This window comes from Mustela lutreola, chromosome 14 (assembly GCF_030435805.1).
Source record: "Mustela lutreola isolate mMusLut2 chromosome 14, mMusLut2.pri, whole genome shotgun sequence".
Taxonomy (NCBI): Eukaryota; Metazoa; Chordata; class Mammalia; order Carnivora; family Mustelidae; genus Mustela; species Mustela lutreola.
The window spans coordinates 44864775-44883410 of NC_081303.1; the positions used below are offsets into that span (position 1 = coordinate 44864775).

At 36.2% G+C, this 18636-nt stretch overlaps 1 protein-coding gene across 3 annotated transcripts in view; it reads left to right on the top strand.

The window, feature by feature from the left end:
- Positions 1–299: 299 nt before the first annotated feature.
- The window catches only part of PTPRC (protein tyrosine phosphatase receptor type C), a 69077-nt gene continuing 50740 nt past the window's right edge, over positions 300–18636 (top strand). The window contains exons 1-8 of one of the 3 annotated variants that reach the window (XM_059146723.1): positions 300–316; positions 7535–7669; positions 10320–10463; positions 11246–11311; positions 12478–12504; positions 14761–14979; positions 16908–17036; positions 18178–18318. In XM_059146723.1, the coding sequence (XP_059002706.1) occupies positions 7579–7669; positions 10320–10463; positions 11246–11311; positions 12478–12504; positions 14761–14979; positions 16908–17036; positions 18178–18318 (817 nt within the window). In that variant the 5' untranslated portion in view covers positions 300–316; positions 7535–7578. Of the gene's footprint in view, positions 317–4808; positions 5090–7534; positions 7670–10319; positions 10464–11245; positions 11312–12477; positions 12505–14760; positions 14980–16907; positions 17037–18177; positions 18319–18636 lie in introns of those variants that run through there. The other 2 variants (XM_059146720.1, XM_059146721.1) reach the window with 2 other exon arrangements.

The following is an 18636-nucleotide window of genomic DNA, read 5'->3' on the forward strand; positions in this document are numbered from 1 at the left end:
TCTAATACTTCCCCTTTATTCTATTATTTTTCTTATTTTATCTGAGAATTCAAAAGCTAATAGCACAACTTTAATGTTTATTTTGGCTTCGTAAACACGACATTAAGAGAAGGAATGTAGTTTCAGTGGGGAAAAGGGTAATGAAAATTGCCACTTTGTGAATATTCACTAACATAGAGTTGAATATATATATATGTGCATATACGTGTATATATACATATATATCTAACTTATATTTATATAAGTATGTGGGAAATTTGAAATTTTCTAAGAGAATTTTTTTCCTTTTTTTCAGGAGACGTTAGTTCCTCTACTGGTAAGAATTAATATTTGCATTTTACTTATTTTATTTTATTTTCTTTCAAAGTTTATATATTTAATTTTGATAGAATTTTCTATTATTATCCAGTAAAATCATTTTATAAGGATAAATGTTATAATCATTAATGGTTCTTGATATTTTCTTGTTCTTAATATTCTTGCTTATAAGATGTAAAGATTGACAACTACTTGAAAGTATTTGTATATATGTTATTGTTTATAAATTATAGCTTTTCTTAAACTTGACAATAAATTGCACGGCAGACTCCAATCTCTTTTTAAATTTTAACATTACAAACAATTCAAGTTAGACCAGAAAATTTCATGGTTCAAAAGTTGGTTAAGGAGTTATCTGAGAAATTAGAGTTCTAAACATATTATATATGTTATACATATATACATTTATATAAAAGAAGCACTTTGAGAATAGTAAGAAATTTTATAATAATCAAATTCTGTTGTCACAATGGAATTAAAGGGGAGGTGAACCATGAGAGACTATGGACTCTGAAAAACAATCTGAGGGTTTTGAAGGGGCGGGGGGTGGGAGGTTGGGGTACCAGGTGGTGGGTATTGGAGAGGGCACAGATTGCATGGAGCCCTGGGTGTGATGCAAAAATAATGAATACTGTTATGCTGAAAAAATGAAAAATTTATAAATAAATAAATAAATAAATAGAAATTTTAAAAAATCTTAATGAATATTCTAATCCTGAGGTAAATTAAATTTAAACAATGAAAATGTTAAAAATAAATTCACGCATACTACATGCAAAATAAGAGAGAAAATAAGTTATATCTCTTAAACGTTATTGCTATTTAAAATTTATTACTGATTTCCTGATTCATCATATGGTTGACAGTATGCATTAAGAAGGTAAGTAAAGCCACTAAGATAATTCTGTTTTGATAATTAAAATGCACAGTTCTGCTTAGGTTCATTCAAAATATTCCGAGATTGGGTAATTAAAGGAATTTTTTAAATTAAATGAAAATTCACTTCAAATTATGGAAACAAAGAACTATGTGGAAACTAACAAAATGTTCCTGAATCTTCATAAGAAACATACTCCCTTATTTTTTTTTTTAAAGATGTAGTATTAGGATATTATCATTGTATAGTACAGCAGAGAATTTTTATAAATACATAAAAAAGTATTTAATGCATAGTAGACGTGATTGGTTTATGCCAACTACTCTCAGGCATTGTAGCACCTCCACTTTTTACAAATAATTAAGTTCATTTCAATCATATAAATTGATTATTGTTTCAGGAGGGAGTGGGAATGGGTAGAATGGGCAGTGAATGTTTACAATGGTAGATGACTCATCTTACTGAGTTTCCATTATCTCTGCACTGACTATTAAAACAAGCCTCCAAATGACATCAGGTAAGTCAAAATAGCAAGCCCAAATGCAAATGAGAATGTCTTCTTGCAAATACTGCCAAAAAGAAAATGATCAGTGGAAACCAGTAGTATCTCCAAAGTAAAGATGAAGGATAATATAGAAGTGGCAACTGGAGTGTGCTTTTTTTTTTTTTTTTTTTTAGATTTTATTTGACAGACAGAGATCACAAGTTGACAGAGAGAAAATAAGGCAGAGAGGCAGGCAGAGAGAGAGGAGGAAGCAGGCTCCCTGCTGAGCAGAGAGCCCGATGTGGGACTCGATCCCAGGACCCTGAGATTATGACCTGAGCCAAAGGCAGCGGCTTAACCCACTGAGCCACCCAGGCGCCCCTGGAGTGTGCTTTCTAACTGTGAATTAAATTCTTATTCATTGAATTAAGGAATGCTCACTGAGCTTAAGTCATGTGCAAGCATATTAAGGCGTCTAGGTAGGAGGGTAGTTTTCTGAACATCCTTTTTCATAGACCTTGGAGTGGATTTGCTTGATGGGGTGTAATCTTTAGGAATGCTACTCTTCAACAAAGCCTAGCACAATTTACTAGGTATTTGGAACGATATTCCCTTCACTCTCTTTGTAATTCAAATCTAAAAAAAAATGTGATAAAGGGAAAGTATCACCACATTTCTCTTCAAACAGAACAGATCATCAAAATCCTGCCCAAACCAAAGACAGTTTAACCTAAAAACAACAAATTAGTAATTGTTCAGTCTATAATGATGAAAGTGCATTAATGTTATTGTGCAGAATTTTAAGCTCCTCCCTCTCTCCCTTCCCTGTTCTCTCTTCTGCTCTTTCTTCATGCTGTCTTTTCCTCTTCCCACCTCCCTTCCTTTTATTCAACAAAGAGCACAGGTGAGAGAATAAGTCAAGTTAGACTTAGAATTTTACACGGAAGCCAGAAGGAGCTACTTGCCTATTACATAGCTAGATGTGTTGGCCTGTATTATGGGTGAAAGTTTGCTAGTAAATATATTGATTTGTGAGTGACTGGGTCATGAAATTTTAGAGATTTTGGAAATTTTCCTTGGAAAACAAGGACTGTAACAACTGTACTATCACTTTGGATTTCTGAACCACAGCAGAGTTCCACCTTATTTCATGGGCACGGCCTCGGGGAAGTTCAATAGGGTTTAGATTTTTTTTTTTTTAAAGATTGTATTTATTTATTTATTTATTTATTTATTTATTTATTTAATATATATATTTTTATATATCACAAGTAGGCAGAGAGGCAGGCAGAGAGAGAGGGGAGAAGCTGGCTCCCCGCTGAGCAGAGAGCCCGATGTGGGGGTTGATCCCAGGACCCTGGGAACATGACCTGAGCTGAAGGCAGAGGCTTAACCCACTGAGCCACCCAGGTGCCCCGGGTTTAGATGGTTTTTAATCTATATTTAGTAAACACTGATTTCACTTCACCTTTGACATTAAATGAATGAAGCAAGGACTTCGGTGTGTCCTTTCAACTTCCATTTTCTTAATTCACTATTCAGTAATCCTTTAATTTCGCTTCTTAATTCTTATCACTTCTACTCATTTCCAGTTTCTCCCCTTCTTCCTTTTCTCATGTTCATGCTATTTTCTCTTACCCACTCTTGTTGCACTGAATGGTTGAAATACTTGTGTGATATAATTCAATTTTTGTTAATTAAATATTGAAAAACATCAATTTGGCTATTCATAAAAGTGAATACATGTAAAACACAGATACTTTAGAAAAAACACATCACTATAACCTCAATATCCAGAAGTCACAATGTGTTTTTTGTTAAAACAATCTTTGGTGTATTCTTCACAAGCCCCCCTCCCCCCATTCTTTAATAAAGAAATCCACATTCTGAGTAAGAGACCACCAAAAATTTAAAGGCCTTTAACACAGGTGCTGATGTGCCTGCAGGAAGTTTTTTTTTTTTTTTTTTTTATCAAATGTATACTTCAATCAGCTGTGCCTGTATCTATTTCAACACTGCCTTGTGACATTGTTTTTCTTCTGAGGTGAATTGAAACTGTGGAAAAAGTTATTTCAATATCTCAAATTGTGTCTTATGTCATCAAAAATTGAAAACATTTTTGTAGACTTGGGTCATATGTATATCTGTTTGAGACTTTTGTTTCCCTGCCTTTTACTTAATCTGCTTTGACTTTGATTTATTAAAAAATAATCACTTTGTCCCTAGGACTTTATCTTTCATTTTTTTTTTTTCCCCTCCTGGAACACTTGTCCTCCTAATAATCTCCTTTGGAGTTTATCTTCCTCTATTCTTCATTAATAAGTCCTTTACATTTCTCTTTTTACAATTTCTGTTCATCAATTTTATTTGTGTGTGTGTTCCATCCTTATTTTATTTAATTTATTTAATTTAAATTCAATTACCACACATATAGTACATTAGTTTTTTTTTTATTTATTTTTAAAATATTTTATTTTATTCATTTGACAGAGAGAGATCACAAGTAGGCAGAGAGGCAGAGAGAGAGAGGAGGAAGCAGGCTCCCCGCTGAGCAGAGAGCCCGATGCGGGACTCGATCCCAGGACCCTGAGATCATGACCTTGAGCCGAAGGCAGCGGCTTAACCCACTGAGCCACCCAGGCGCCCCAGTACATTAGTTTTTAACATAGTGTTCAATGATTCATTAGGTCCGTATAATACCCAGTGCTCGTCACATCACATGCTCTCCTTAGTGCCCATCCCCCAGTCACCCCATCCCCCCACCCACCTCCCTTTGCACAACCCTCAGTTTGTTTCTTGGAGTCCTTCTGAACCCATTTGCCTTGGACAGTTGAGAATCCAGCAATGGAAAGGGAAGAAGGCAGGGAAGTTGCTTTCAATTTCATTTCCCCATTTGTATCTTTAGCTTCTGTTCTGTAACTTGTTTTATATCTAAGTTTACATATCTACACTTCTGTATGCATCTATATTTATATATATGCATGTATATATGTATATGTATTTACTAATATATACACACACGGTGTATACACATATACACACACCATAGATCTTGTCTATGTTGTGCATGTATATACACATATATATATTTATATATTTATATACATGCCATAATGGACTGGGAAGTTAATAAATTCAGATGAGTATATGTTGCAGGATATGATTCACATATTTTTTTGTTTGTTTTCTTTCTTCCCCCATGAATATAATAGGACTGAAGTTAACAGAAGAGCCCAGTGCTCTGACTTCTGGCGACCCCTTTCCTGCCCGCACCACTGCATTCTCACACCCAAGCATCTCTGAAAGAGAAAATAACTCCTCAGAGACCACCCCACTTCCTTCTAATCCAGACAGTACTCCAACTGAAAGATCCTGGAGCCATTTGGATAATAATACTCTTGCTGTGACAGGTTGGCACAGAGATGTTAACTGAAATGAGTTTAGGAGAACTAATCTTTCTTTTTGAATTCTAAAGTTATCCAAACGGTTTTTCTTTAAATTACATGTGCAGTATCTATGTATATGATTTTATTCAGGCATGCTAAGGGTGGGACATCTAGGTGTTCATGAAAAATTGACTGGCCAAAGTAATGAATGCTCGCTGTTGAGGAGACGTCGGAAAGGGTTGGGGGTGGGGAAGCCCCCACAAGGAACTTTGTGTGGGAGAGGGATTCTCCCTGGCTGGAATTCCAAAGCAAATTCTTTCTTTGTTCAACTCCAGATTCTCAATATCACAAAATTACTGGAGACATACAATTTAGTTTTTAAAAAACCACACAGGATTAATAATCCGGCTTTGCTACTTGGATTTCCCCCAGGGATATTTGCATTATTTAAAAAAAAAAATAATCAAAGTTGTGGGTCCTAATGGTAGAATTTAAGGTAACGTGGTGACATTCATAGCAAAATATCAGTGATTTGGGGGCATTTTCGCCAGGGAAGACCACTGAGACTCTTCAGAATCCCAATAAATCTGTAATGTGTTCATTTTTTATATATCGTTAGGTCTGCCAGTGTATTTGGTACATAAATCAACTCTCAAAGAGGGTTGTTCATGCCTTTTCTGAAAGAATGCACTATATTGTCATTTTCTGAGGCAAACAGGTTTGTAGACATATTCTGATTAGAGATTAAGCTAATTGCTTAACAGGGCCATTCATCTTGGTTTGGAAAACAAGTATGTCTAACACTTTCTCAAAACTTTGGTGGGGAGTACATGATAATGTTTGGAGTGTCATACTGATGAAGTTTATTAGCTGTAATAAGCAGTTAAATAAATGATAAATTGCCTCTGCATGTTGATTACAGGACTGTACATCCATTCTTTCCTCCCATTTTCCCCGTTCCCCTAGCAGAGCAGCAGCTAGGACCTATCTAAACATTGCAAGCATTTGAATTCATTGCCCTAAATTTTAACAAAAAGTAGGTGAGGAGGAGGATGTTGATGGTTAGGCAGAACAGTTCAGGCTAAACTTTTTTACTAACTTTTTTACTGAGTAAATGTCACGCAGAGTTTTCAATTTCAGTTTCCGCATTTCATTTCTTGGACACAAATACATGCATACAACATTCCAGATGAAGCAAAATGTGAGAAGAAATGTTTAAAAGGGAATAGATTAGGGCGAATAATGATAAAAATATTATAGTAATATTAAAATGCTAACTTGCTTTGGCACAATAATACTGATGGTGAAATTAGCTTGGAAGGTTTCTTACACTTTCAAATAAAAAAATAAACTTTGCCCCCTAGAAAAAAGTCTTGCTATCAGGTGATATTTTAATTATCTACTGGGATAAAATGTATATATGTTATTTAATTTTTGTTTGTAATTGATGTCTATTGTGAAATACAATAAAATATTCAGGCTTACAGATATATGTAGTGAAAAAAATCCTTTGATCCATTTTCCTAACACTGTAATGTTCTCATACATTTTCAAAATTACTCAAAAATCAATAAACTTCATTATGAAGCAAAATCATTAAAAAACCATTAAGCTTAATTTTACAAAAATATTTTATGGGTGTTGTGAAATATCAGTATAGAAGCATATACAAAGTATATACTTACGCTTATAAATACTAAAATGTATACATATAGTATTTCTATAAATACATATATTTATTTCTATAAGTATATATATATATATATATGTATTTGTTTTACATACAAACACAATGAAAATACTATTTCTCCAAATCCCGATTCTTAAAGATACTGTTTTATCTGTGTTATAACCTCCAGACTCTGGACATGGGATTCTGTGAGAGAGTGTGTGTATATGTGTGTGCAGCTGTTTCCCCACATCTTTTCTAGTACTAGATATTAATTAATCTTTTACAACTCTGCCAGCACGACAGTTAAAATACTACATTTGTACATTGAAACAAATTTCATACTGACGAGCATTTTTCCATATACTTTTTGGCCACTGCATATATTAGATGTCTATTACATGTCTGGTTCATTGTTTTTTAATGATTTGTCTATTGTATATTGAGGGATTTGTTATTGATTCTGCCTACAAAGAAATATACCAGTTTTCAGTTTGTAAAGTTGCAGGAGGGTGCACAAAGCTCATAGGGATGTAGAGGTTTAAAAAAAAAAAAAAAAAGCCACCTGGAAACCTGAGTCATCTGTGACTTCATGGCCCAGAAGGAGCCTCTGGGAATATGTAAATCAAGAACACAGGTGCCACCTTCCTGCCAGGCCAATTTGACTAGAGGCAGACAAACATATTAATAGACTGAGTCATTTCACGGTTTGGTAAACAAATATACTTATGACCTCCTAGTATTTGTATTTTTCATCTAGAGTGAGGAAACACTGAAATGATTTCACTTTCTTACCTTAGGTGTTACACAGCCGCCTCTCCACCCCACGCATGCAGTCTTGCAGATGTCCTCTGCCGGATCTGACACGCAGACACCCAGCAGCGCTGCTGCCCTCTCCCCACTCATCCGTGCTCTGGGCGGGAATGACACATCAGGTTTGCGGGGCTGTTAGACTTGTGCAGATAGGAAGAGAGCATGACAACTGCCTGTGTTTAAGAACAGTGTGTGGGAATCCAGCCACTTGTTAAACGTGTAGCACTTGCTAGTTGGTGAATGTGGAATTTCATATTTCCATAGTTACTGTAGTTTGTGAGGCCACATAACTATTTCCTTGGAATACAGACAAAATCATAAAGAATGAGACTCACAAGAATAAAAGAAAGACCTGTTCCAGAGGAAACGGTTATTTAGTATACTCTCTATGTTTCTTTATATCTGGGGAAAGTATCATTGCAAAGTGAGAACTTTTTTGCTGCTAATAAAGAATAATATATATGAATTATTGCTTAAAGATCCCTGACCAATAAACAAAATCATGAAGACTGGATGATTTCCATCATCAATGAAGGGCAGTAAGAAATTGTAACTAAAATTTAATTATTTTTTTTTAAATGGAAAAAAAAGAAGTAGATGCTTTGTACTCCCCATTCAAACATTAAGATTCTCTGAACTTAGCATCTCTGTATATAAAGCAATGCAAAATGTTCCCTCCCTTGTCTTTCCAAAATCAGCATCTAAGTCATTTCATGGTGCCTTTTTTTTTTTTTTTTTTGGTCCCAAAAAATGAAAATCCACATAGACACATATGAAACTGTAGGAGCCTGAGTCCTGAAGGTTAAAGATAGAAATGGGGCAGCCTACAGAGCTGGGCTAAAGTGGCCTTGCTCTAAGTATGAATCAAACATAGAAGTCAAACCTATCCAATAGAATGATCATTATTTTGAGGGATTGAACCCTTCCCTTGGCACAAAAATCCTTAGAGGCAATGCACAAGCTTAAAACAACTGAGGACAGAGCTGCCCTTGCCTCCCTGCCTCATTTCCCCCTGCTCCAGCTGCCATGAGAACCTCAGGAAAAGATTTGGAGCTTTTAGCAAGTCCGCAGACGCAGAAGTCGTGGATGGGAAGGAGCTGTAAAAGAATTAAAGAAGACTGACCTGAGGGGGGCTGATAGTCACACAATCCACTGTATTGGCCCTCCTGAAGAAATTCTTCCTCTCCAAGTGGCTAATTCCACTAATTAAAAATTGATTGGGATTAATTAACCTAAAATAAAATGGTAAAAGCCACTTCTAAACCAGCACTGAGATTACCGACACAAGGGAGTAGTAGTTTTTACATGAAGGAGGAAGGTAGGGAATTTAGGGGAAGGAGAAGGGGGTTTCAGAAGAACAGGAGGACAAGGGACTCAGGGAAGGTGAAGAGAACAAGCTTGTGAAAGAGAAGTAGGGAAGAATATGGAAGGAAGCAAAAGATACACTTGCTGGTTTTTAAAAGATCTTCTTGCCCTTCTCTGGTTCTGTTGGAGCCCTTCTCTGGGGATCCAGAACTGAAGAAGTGATGTTTATGTCATTCATTCTCCTCGATGGTTTAGTGAAATGGGGAAATGGGGAATGGATTAGGAAGACTGAGAACCCGAAGTCAAATTTTTAGAAGATGCCTTTTTAATTCTAATGGATGTAGATGCGAAGTCATACACACCCTCAGTGTGTAATTGGAGGGTGTCTGCACGCAGGCCTCGAAACCATTTTCAGAATACGCGTGCGTGTTTCACTCTGCTCAGACACTGTGAATCTTACTGCAAATGCAAGGCTGATATCCTATCATTGAACTGAGGACCCTAGGGAGCCTGATAGTGAAATAACCAAACAAGCTTAGAGAGAGGCTCGTCAATATTCCTGTTATTTCCGCCATGACAACTGTCAGAGTGCTAGTCATCTAATAGGCATCCAATGCATACATGTTGATGGCTTGCGCCATAATTCTGGGTGTGATGTCTGCAGGAAGATGTCATATGCGGGAGATGCTTGACAATGAAAAGCCCTAACCAAATACATTGTGCTGTTTCTTCAGCGGCGACACCTGATTCTATACCAGTTGGCTTAGATGTACTTGGAAAATAAAGGAAATGGTGTCAGGATAATGTGAAAGTTCTTTGGTTCTTTGGTTCTAAGCCGGTTTGGTTTTGATTTTTCCTGGCCAGGGCTTTTTCCCTACATAGGGAAAGTCAAATTGTAATCTTCAGCTGGAAAGGAAGAACCCTGAGCTCAGCAGGTGCACAGGGCAGAAGCCCATTCAGCTCTGATTTCAGAAAAGTAGACCTCAGCATGCACCCAGAAATTCCTCCCCAGAGAGGTGCACCCTTGTGAGGCTTTCAGGGCATGGCAGATTGCACTTCCTCTTCTGCCAACCTTAACACAGACTTTTATAGCCAGAGCTCCACTCCCATCCCTGTGGTGTCTGCACCCGCAAGCCAGCACCCCACTCTGTCGCCTTGGTGCAGTCTCATTGTACTGTATTCTCACTCCCTTCAGCCAGGGCGCTTGGCTTCCCTGAGTTGTGAAGGCTGGCACTTTTAACATTTGTGCTCTGATGACAGTGCTGCACAGGTTCTGAGTCACCTGACGTTAAACTTGCCTCTGCCACAAAGCTTGCTGCGTTTCATTCAGTTTTGCAGAATGCATAGTGCAAAGGGTCTGATTGTTGCTTGGCCTTTGCTTCAAGAATCTGCGTATGTTGACTGTTTGGCCATTGCCCTTGGAGGGGCAGAAATAAATGACAGTGACGATGGCCTTTCTGATTGCAGGCTCCCCAGGAGAGCGGACCACAACCAGCATCTTCCATGTAGACCCAACTTTCACACAAGTAGCCACCCTCAGCCCTGCACACAGCAGCTCTGCTGCCTTACCTTCACGCATCTCCAGCACCACCGCCAATGATAACTCCTCAGGTTTGACCATGATGCTCGAGGTGTCTTAGGTTATGGATAATGAGATGGAAACTTGAAACTTTAATGCAGCTCTTTTGCTTCATACCAAATATTATTGACGGGTTTCCTGTTTTATCGAGTTTCATATATTGATAATAAATTAGACAAACTTGCCAGTAAGCTTTTTTTTTGGGTGGGGGAGCATACTTTATTTTGTTATTCATAGTAGGAACGTTGATGGCAAAGAAGAAAGATAATAGACTTTAGGGTCATATAGCCCTGGGATCAAATCCTTAACTTTCTGGATGACTTTAGCACATGCTACTAATAATTTGTGTGTCAGCTTTCCCTTCTGTGAAATGGGTATTATAATATTCATTTTATAGGATTGATGTGAGAACTGAGTATGTTAAAAAAAAAAAAAAAAAAAAAAGGCCGGTAGGCAGTGAATATTAAAAAAAGAGTAAGTGGTATCATTGTTAGTGATTAAAATAAGGAAGCTGTAATTGAAGGAGAAAGCAGTAGTTTGGCCATCAGGTAAGAATTACACCAAGGAATGAATAGTTTCTCTCAACTTATTCAATGTCATGTTCTAATTATTTGAACTATTGTTTATCTTCAAGGGCTATGGGTAGATGACACTTTGATTCACTTTTTTATTTTAAAGAGGAGCAAGTGTTAATTTCAGTGAAGTCTCCTGTAGTAAAGATTCAGTTGGGAAAGTATCTTTGCTGACGAGTTTTTCCCTTGTCCTTCATTATGACAAACTCATTAACTTTTATTCTCTGTTCATTTCCTTGCAGATGTGTCTCTTACGTCCACTTCACCTGCAACAAGCACTAACCCTACAACTGCTCCCACAACAATAGGTGACAATCTTACTCTCAACCACGCAGTCACACCACCGTCATGTACCTGCGATGTACTCATAGAAGGGTCTTCCATTTTCTCTACACTTGGTTCTCTTTTTCTGAGAAGTTCCATTGAGTATTCTAATCAGGGGGGCTGTGGAATAGCGGTCAGTCTTGTAACCCTTCTTTTAGCAAGGCCACAACTGGTGAGGTTGGGGCAGAATGTCACTGTCATAACCTATCAAGTCATTATAACATCCACTAAGAGTTGTGTACTTTATGCAAATGCATAGAAAAATAGTCAAGTATACTAGGACTTCCTTCTCTGGGAGTGGGTTTAGGTGTTAGTAGGAAACAGAAAAATTCTATCAGTGGGATTCTCCATTCCAAGGGGTGGTTCACAGAGGATTGATTGTAGAGCCCCAGTCATGTAACATGGAGCATGGAAGCAAAGCGAGGGGCCTGTAGGGAATGAGCCGAGAGAAGGGCCACGTCAGTCAGTGGGTCGGCCATGGCAGAGCCTGCAAGCCCACTGTTCTTTCCTAAATTCTTCCAACTCAAAGACCAGATTAGCAGAGATCTCTCAGCTTTCACAAAACACATCTCCACTCATTCTTCAGTGAAATATATATTCTTCACCCATGATATGTTTCAATTCATTAAAAGAGCTATTAATTACTCTGGATCCAGTGTATGTGCAAAGAACTTAACAAAAGATTAAACTAGGGAATGAAGCATCCTTTGTCTGTTTTCTGATGTTTTTAAACAAAGGTGGAAACTGAAATATCTAGGGATTATAATTCTATAAATCTACTTGGAGATTAATCAAAGGGATGAGTATCTTTAAATGTTCTGGCTGCATGTATGGTTAGCTATGTCCCCACACCATAATAAAATGTGTGTTCAAAAATACCAATATTGTAATTATCATAATCATGTTCATTGGGTAATTTCATGAAATGTTTTATAGAACTAGCCCATTAGTTTTTAACACTTGAAGTTTTCAGATTAAAACATTGTACTGAGCATCACAAACCCTGCACTGTCTGTTAAACCTAACATATAGACATTACAGTATATGAAGTTGAAACATTGTAAAACCATGCTTTCCCAAAGTGACTATAGCAGAGATACTGTAAAGGAAATTTTAATAATTTACATTCTTTTTTTTTTTTCTATTGCAGTTCCTGCAACATCTAAGCCAGCATGTGGTAAGTTTTTTTTGTTTTTTTTTGTTTTTTGTTTTTTGTTTTTTTTTTTTTTTTTTTTTTTTATCTAGAGGGAGGATATATCACTTTAGAATATTGCTTGAATTATTTCCTTCTTCATTCTAAGCCTCCAAACCCACTAGCAAGCTAACTTTACTGGCTCTCACTTCCCAGCAATGAATATTTCCATATTTTAAGAGCCAGTGTCCTTAATAAACCAAACTATGGAAAGAACCTAGATGTCCATCAACAGATGAATGGATAAAGAAGATGTGGTATACATATACAATGGAATACTATGTAGCCATCAAAAAACATGAAATCTTGCCATTTGCAATAACGTGAATGGAACTAAAGGGTATCATGCTAAGCAAAATAAGTCAATCAGAGAAAGATAATTACCACCTGATCTCTCTGATATGAGGAATTTGAGAGGCAGGGTGGGGGTTCATGGCGGGAAGGGAGGAATAAAATGAAACAAGATAGGACCAGGGAGGGAGACAAACCATAATAGACTCTTAATCTCAGGAAACAAACTGAGGTTGCTGGGTGGAGGAGAGGGATACGGTGGTTGGGCTATGGACACTGGGGAGGGGATGTGCTATGGTGAGTGCTGTGGAGTGTGTAAGCCTGATGATTCACAGACCTGTACCCCTTGGGCAAATAATACATTATATGTTAACTTAAAAAAAAAAGAACAAAAGAGCCCATATCCTTCAGGAGCAAGAAGCTTTGATGTTATATTCAGACCTAGTTTTGAGTGTCAGGATTAAGAATTACTAGCTAATGATACATGTGAAATGTGGAGAATACCTTCCAGGCTTGTGAAGAAAAAGAATCTGTATTTGTCTCCGCCTCTCTGTCTTTCTGTCTTGTCAGAGTTTTGGCTCAAAGCAGGTGCTTGAATACTTACCTGTCAGGGGAGACCTCATGATCAATCAAAGCAGGTGCTTGAGAACAGTTTATGCAACCCTGTCTCCATTTTCCTATCCTCTTCTCAGTGAGGTCTTTCGTGGCGGGGGCTTCACCCTCCATGTTTGTGAGTCTCCCTGCGGAAGTCTCTGCCTTCAGTAGCTCCCCATACATTTAATGTAAAGATCAGTCTTCAAAAGTTTGCTTAATTAATGCAATTTTTTATGCTCATGTTCGTCCTATATTATTGCCTCCTTACACTCTTCCCTTAACTAATCTGAAACTATTTAGAGTGTTCTAAGCACATAGTGGTTACGTAATGCCTCTGTGTTCCCTCCTACTCTGCTTCAGCTACACTTAGAACTCCACTCCACCCTCATCCAGGGCACCCCCTCCCACCATCTCTTTCCCTACATCCTGCTCATATTTTAAAACACAAACTGAGTCACCCACCTCCTCTGGAGAGCCTCTCCTATCCCTGCACTCTGCCTATATTTCCCCCCACCCTACTCTCGTATTATTTGGTGCATAATCTTATTTTAGGTGTTTGCATGTCTTCTGCAACTCGTGTCTATGCTTGTCTCCATGATAGGATTCTATGCTTCTAAGAGTGGATCATATATATTCCTAGGGCTTGGGACAATGCCTTAAAGATACTGAGGGCTTAATAATGTTCATTGGATTAAAATGAATGAATAGATTAGCATTTGTGGAAAAAATATATATATTTACCAGTCAACTGAATTTGTTTAAATAAAGGAGAGAATGTGACATGTCACCAAGGGGACATCCTTAGGAGAGTTTATTATTGATGATTTTACCAAGGTAAAGGAATAATGAGGCCTGTGGTCCCTGAATTAATTAATGTCGCTGGAGAAACAAGTAACCAAGAACTGCATTTTAGAAGGAAAGAGAAATGATAAAGCAAGGAGAAGACATTTGTCAGATACTTCAGTCATTTGTGCATCAATTCAACAAGCAATTCAAACAAATAAGCCCCTACTAATGACAGCTTTTATGCAACAACTTGGATTTAGGTTGATGCGCAAAGTAAACTGGCCGTTACTGCCATAGAATATACAGTTCAGTCAGGAAGACAGACATTAATCTGTTAATCCTTCTAGGATAAACTTAAAAGCTGAGGTCCTTGATAGGATATAAAGGAAATTTTGAAAATTAATTATGGACACACCTGATATGTTTCTTCTCTTCTTCATGTTCCTGGGCATATTTTGTTAGATTTTCATATTTTTGAAAATCTCTACTAAAGTGTTCACATTTGCTGTAAGTTTATTTTTTCTGAAATTCTTTTTAAAAAAGGTAATCCTCTCTTTCATTTTCTTTCAGATGAAAAGTATAAAAATATCTCTGTGGAATATCATTATAAAGAAAATAAGTCATTTGAAGCACAACTAAATGCTAATAATGATTCAGTGAGTTGTGAGAATGTCACATGTGAAAACAATATGATCTATAACCTAACAGAATGTTCACATGCAAGTTTTACTATAAGTCACGAATCGTGTGTTGGTCCAAATAAAATTTTAACCCTGGAGGTACCACCAGGTAAATATAAATTGGTTTCTATTTGTATATTTACAAAACTGTACAATTCCACGTGTCTTGCATTCTAGTGGTTGCAGGAATCTGTCAGGTAATCCTCAGCAATGATGAGGGACAGGAAGTCTGCAGGAGGCAAGTGGATGAGCTTTCTGCTCTCCTATAAGCCTTCTTAATTCTTTTCTCCTCCCTACACTTCTTCTACGCAGTGTTTTATGTAGATTAAGTATTATTTATCCCACTGTGGATAATCGATTATCCACAAGCTTTCTCCCCCAACACACACTTAATTCAAGTCATTAAGTATATATGTGCACCTACATATCCTACTAAATGAATACAGGTGAGTCTGGAGTATATAGGGTGAAAACACAGAGTCAAGGATTTGATGGCTGTGGAAAAAAACAAGGATACTTTCACACACAAGAAGGAGAGTTGTGATCATGTTAAGGTGACCAAGCCAGTTTTGCCAGCTCAGCTCCTGCAGGAGAGAAGGGACCAGGGTATCAAGCCCACCCCTGTAAAGCGTATCTTAATAGAATATGTTTTGGAAAAGAGATTTAGGAGCTGTACATTTGTTGACTCTCTCACATCATATAATAATTCAAAAGTATTGATTTGTTAACATTTCAGTAGGTTAAAGTTTGCTTTCCTATATTGGCTATTGTAAATAATGCTGATTTAAACATAGGAGTATCCATTTGAATTAATGCTTTTATATTCTTTGGGTAAATATCCATAAGTGAGATTGCTGGATCATAAAATAGTCTATTTTTAACTTTTTGAGGAACTGCCATATTGTTTTCCACAGTGGCTACACAAGTTTGCGTTCCCTCCAACAGTTCATGAGGAGTCCTTTTTCTCCACATCCTCACCAACACCTGTTGTTTCTCATATTGTTGATTTTAGCCATTTTGACAGGTGTGAGGTGATATCTCATTGAAGTTTTGATTTGCATTTCCCTGATGATAAGTGATGATGAACATCTTTTCATGTGCCCATTGGCCATCTGCATCACTTCTTTGGAGAAATGTCTGTTCATGCCTTCTGTTCATTTTTCAATTGGATTATTTGTTTTGGGGTGTTGATTTGTATAAATTCTTTATATATTTTGGATACTAACTTTTTATTGAATATGTCATTTACAACAATATGGATATAGCTAGAGAGTATATGAGAGAGTATAATGCTAAGCAAATAGAGAAAGACAAATATTATACAACTTCATTCATATGGAATTTAAGAAAAAAACAAACAAGGGAAAAAATAAGAGAGAGAGAGAAAGCAAGAAACAGACTTTTAATATAGAGAACAGACTGATGGTTACCACAGGGGAAGGAGATTTAATAGGTGATGGGAATTAAGGAGTGCACCTGTTATTGTAGGGAGTTGTTGAATTGCTATATTGAAACTAATATTACACTGTATTAACCAACTAGAATTAAAATAAAAACTTAAAAAATACATAGGTTAAAATGATTTTCTTGAAAAATTATTGAAATTAATAATCAGAAACAGAAATGAAATTTATAAAACACATTCCCCAAGACAGAGCCCCACATACTCTGTGTAATAATCATTTAATAAAAAAAAAATCAAGAGTCAATAAAAAAATTGCTGGCACAATTAAGAAAAGGAATGAAGTGAGTGTGTTAAAATATGCAAAAAATGCAATATCACCTAGACATTTGCTTGGGTCCCATCTTTTAAAGGTAAGGTAAATTCTAAATAAAATGCTGCCAAAATGTGTGATATTAAAAAGAATAAGCTAAATAATGGAGATGGACAAACCCCTGAATTATTAGATTTCATCAAAATCACTCTAAATACTTGCCAAAGACAGTGTCATGCATATAATTTCAGTCACTTGAATTGAGCATATGACACACATTATGAAACATTAAACATCTATTTCTATATCTTCTTTTTGACAGATCCAAAAAGATTTTCTTTGGAAGATTGTACAAAGGAGGAAAATGCAGATACTTCTCTTCATTTAAAAGTAAAAATACAAAACAACTTCACTTGTGATAAAAATAAAATTACATACAGATTTCAATGTGGTAAGAATATAGCTTTGATTAGAGTATTTTTCTGGTAGAGAGTTGTTCTAGATAGATCTAATCCTTCCTTCCTTCCCTCCCTACTCTTTCTTTCTTTCTTTCTTTCTTTCTTTCTTTCTTTCTTTCCTTCTCCCCCTTTCCTTTCCCTGCTACTCTCTTTCTCCCTCCTCCCCTTCCCTTCCCTTTTTTTTTTTTGAGTCAAAATATTGTATTCTATATACCACTCAAATTCACAAAAAATAACCTTTTCCTAAAAGGTTTCTCTTTCCCTAAAATATAACCTTTGAAAAAGTAAAAGTCAATTAATTTACAAGGATTTTCTTGGCAACTATTATACACAAGGTATTGCTAAGGGATCATCAGAGAAGGATGTTACAGAAAAATAAAATGCACATACTGTTAAAATAAAAACAAGCATAAGATCATGTGATTCAAGAGTTTATGTGGTCAGCCCTCAATCACCAAAATTCATAGACAACCTCAAGAACACATACATGAAAGACAAGTGGGAAAAACGCAGTAATTGCCTCTAAGAATATGGGTTTGTGTTCATATGGGAGGCAAAGTTGAGATACCAGTTATTTTTAATAATTAATGACTTAATGAATTTTTATTCCTTTTTATTTGAATTTATTAAGATGGAAGCTCCTTCCTTGGCATAAAGCCATTTGCTAAGCCATATATGGCAAGACACACACACACACACACACACACACACACAAAGGATGCAGTGTGATAGCGGTTGTAATCATCATGTTATAAAGAAGATTAATGGCTATGATATAAGTAGTACAAGGAAAGCAAAAACAAACTGATGAACTGATGGTAGAACAATGATGTATCTAAAATATTTATTGGACAAAAGTTAACTCAGGTGCAATCTCAGTTTCTGAACAGAGAGCTCATTCCATCAGTAAAATTAGAGATACTCTCAAATTCAGTTAGACTTTTTAATATTATCTTTAAAATGGAGTATGGCAAAACCATGCGTTATGATGGTAGTTTTTAGTATCTTTTACTTATTTACTATTTGCAAAAGCTTTCAATCTGATCGATACTAAGTTATTATAGATATGAAATCTAAAGACAAAGTGTGATATATTTTATTCATTTACTGATATATGATACTTATTTCTTTCAGAAAATTGTACTCCATCTACTGGGGAGGAAATTTACTGTGAAGGCTTTTTACCTCAGAGAAAGTATTACTGTGATTTACAAGCATCCTATGATGGCCATAAGTTTTTGTTCTTAAATAAAATTATTGAAACAGATTTGGGAAGTGAGTATATTACTTATATATATATATATATATATATGTAAAATTTCTTCTTATGTGCTTGCAATTCTTTGAAAATCACAGGAAATGATGCTGTAGATTTGGAGAAAGGGTTTCAGAAAAATAGATATGTATCCATTTTTAAAGCAAAATTTCAAAATGAATGACAGAAGATCCAAAGCTTTGTCAAATTTTTTGTGTGTTTGTTTTGTTTTTTTGTTTGTCTGTTGTTGTTGTTATTTCAACTGTGAATTGTAAGCCCTTGTGAGATTATGGTGGAAACAAAACCAAGATAGATGATACGGTTTCTTCATGCATTTC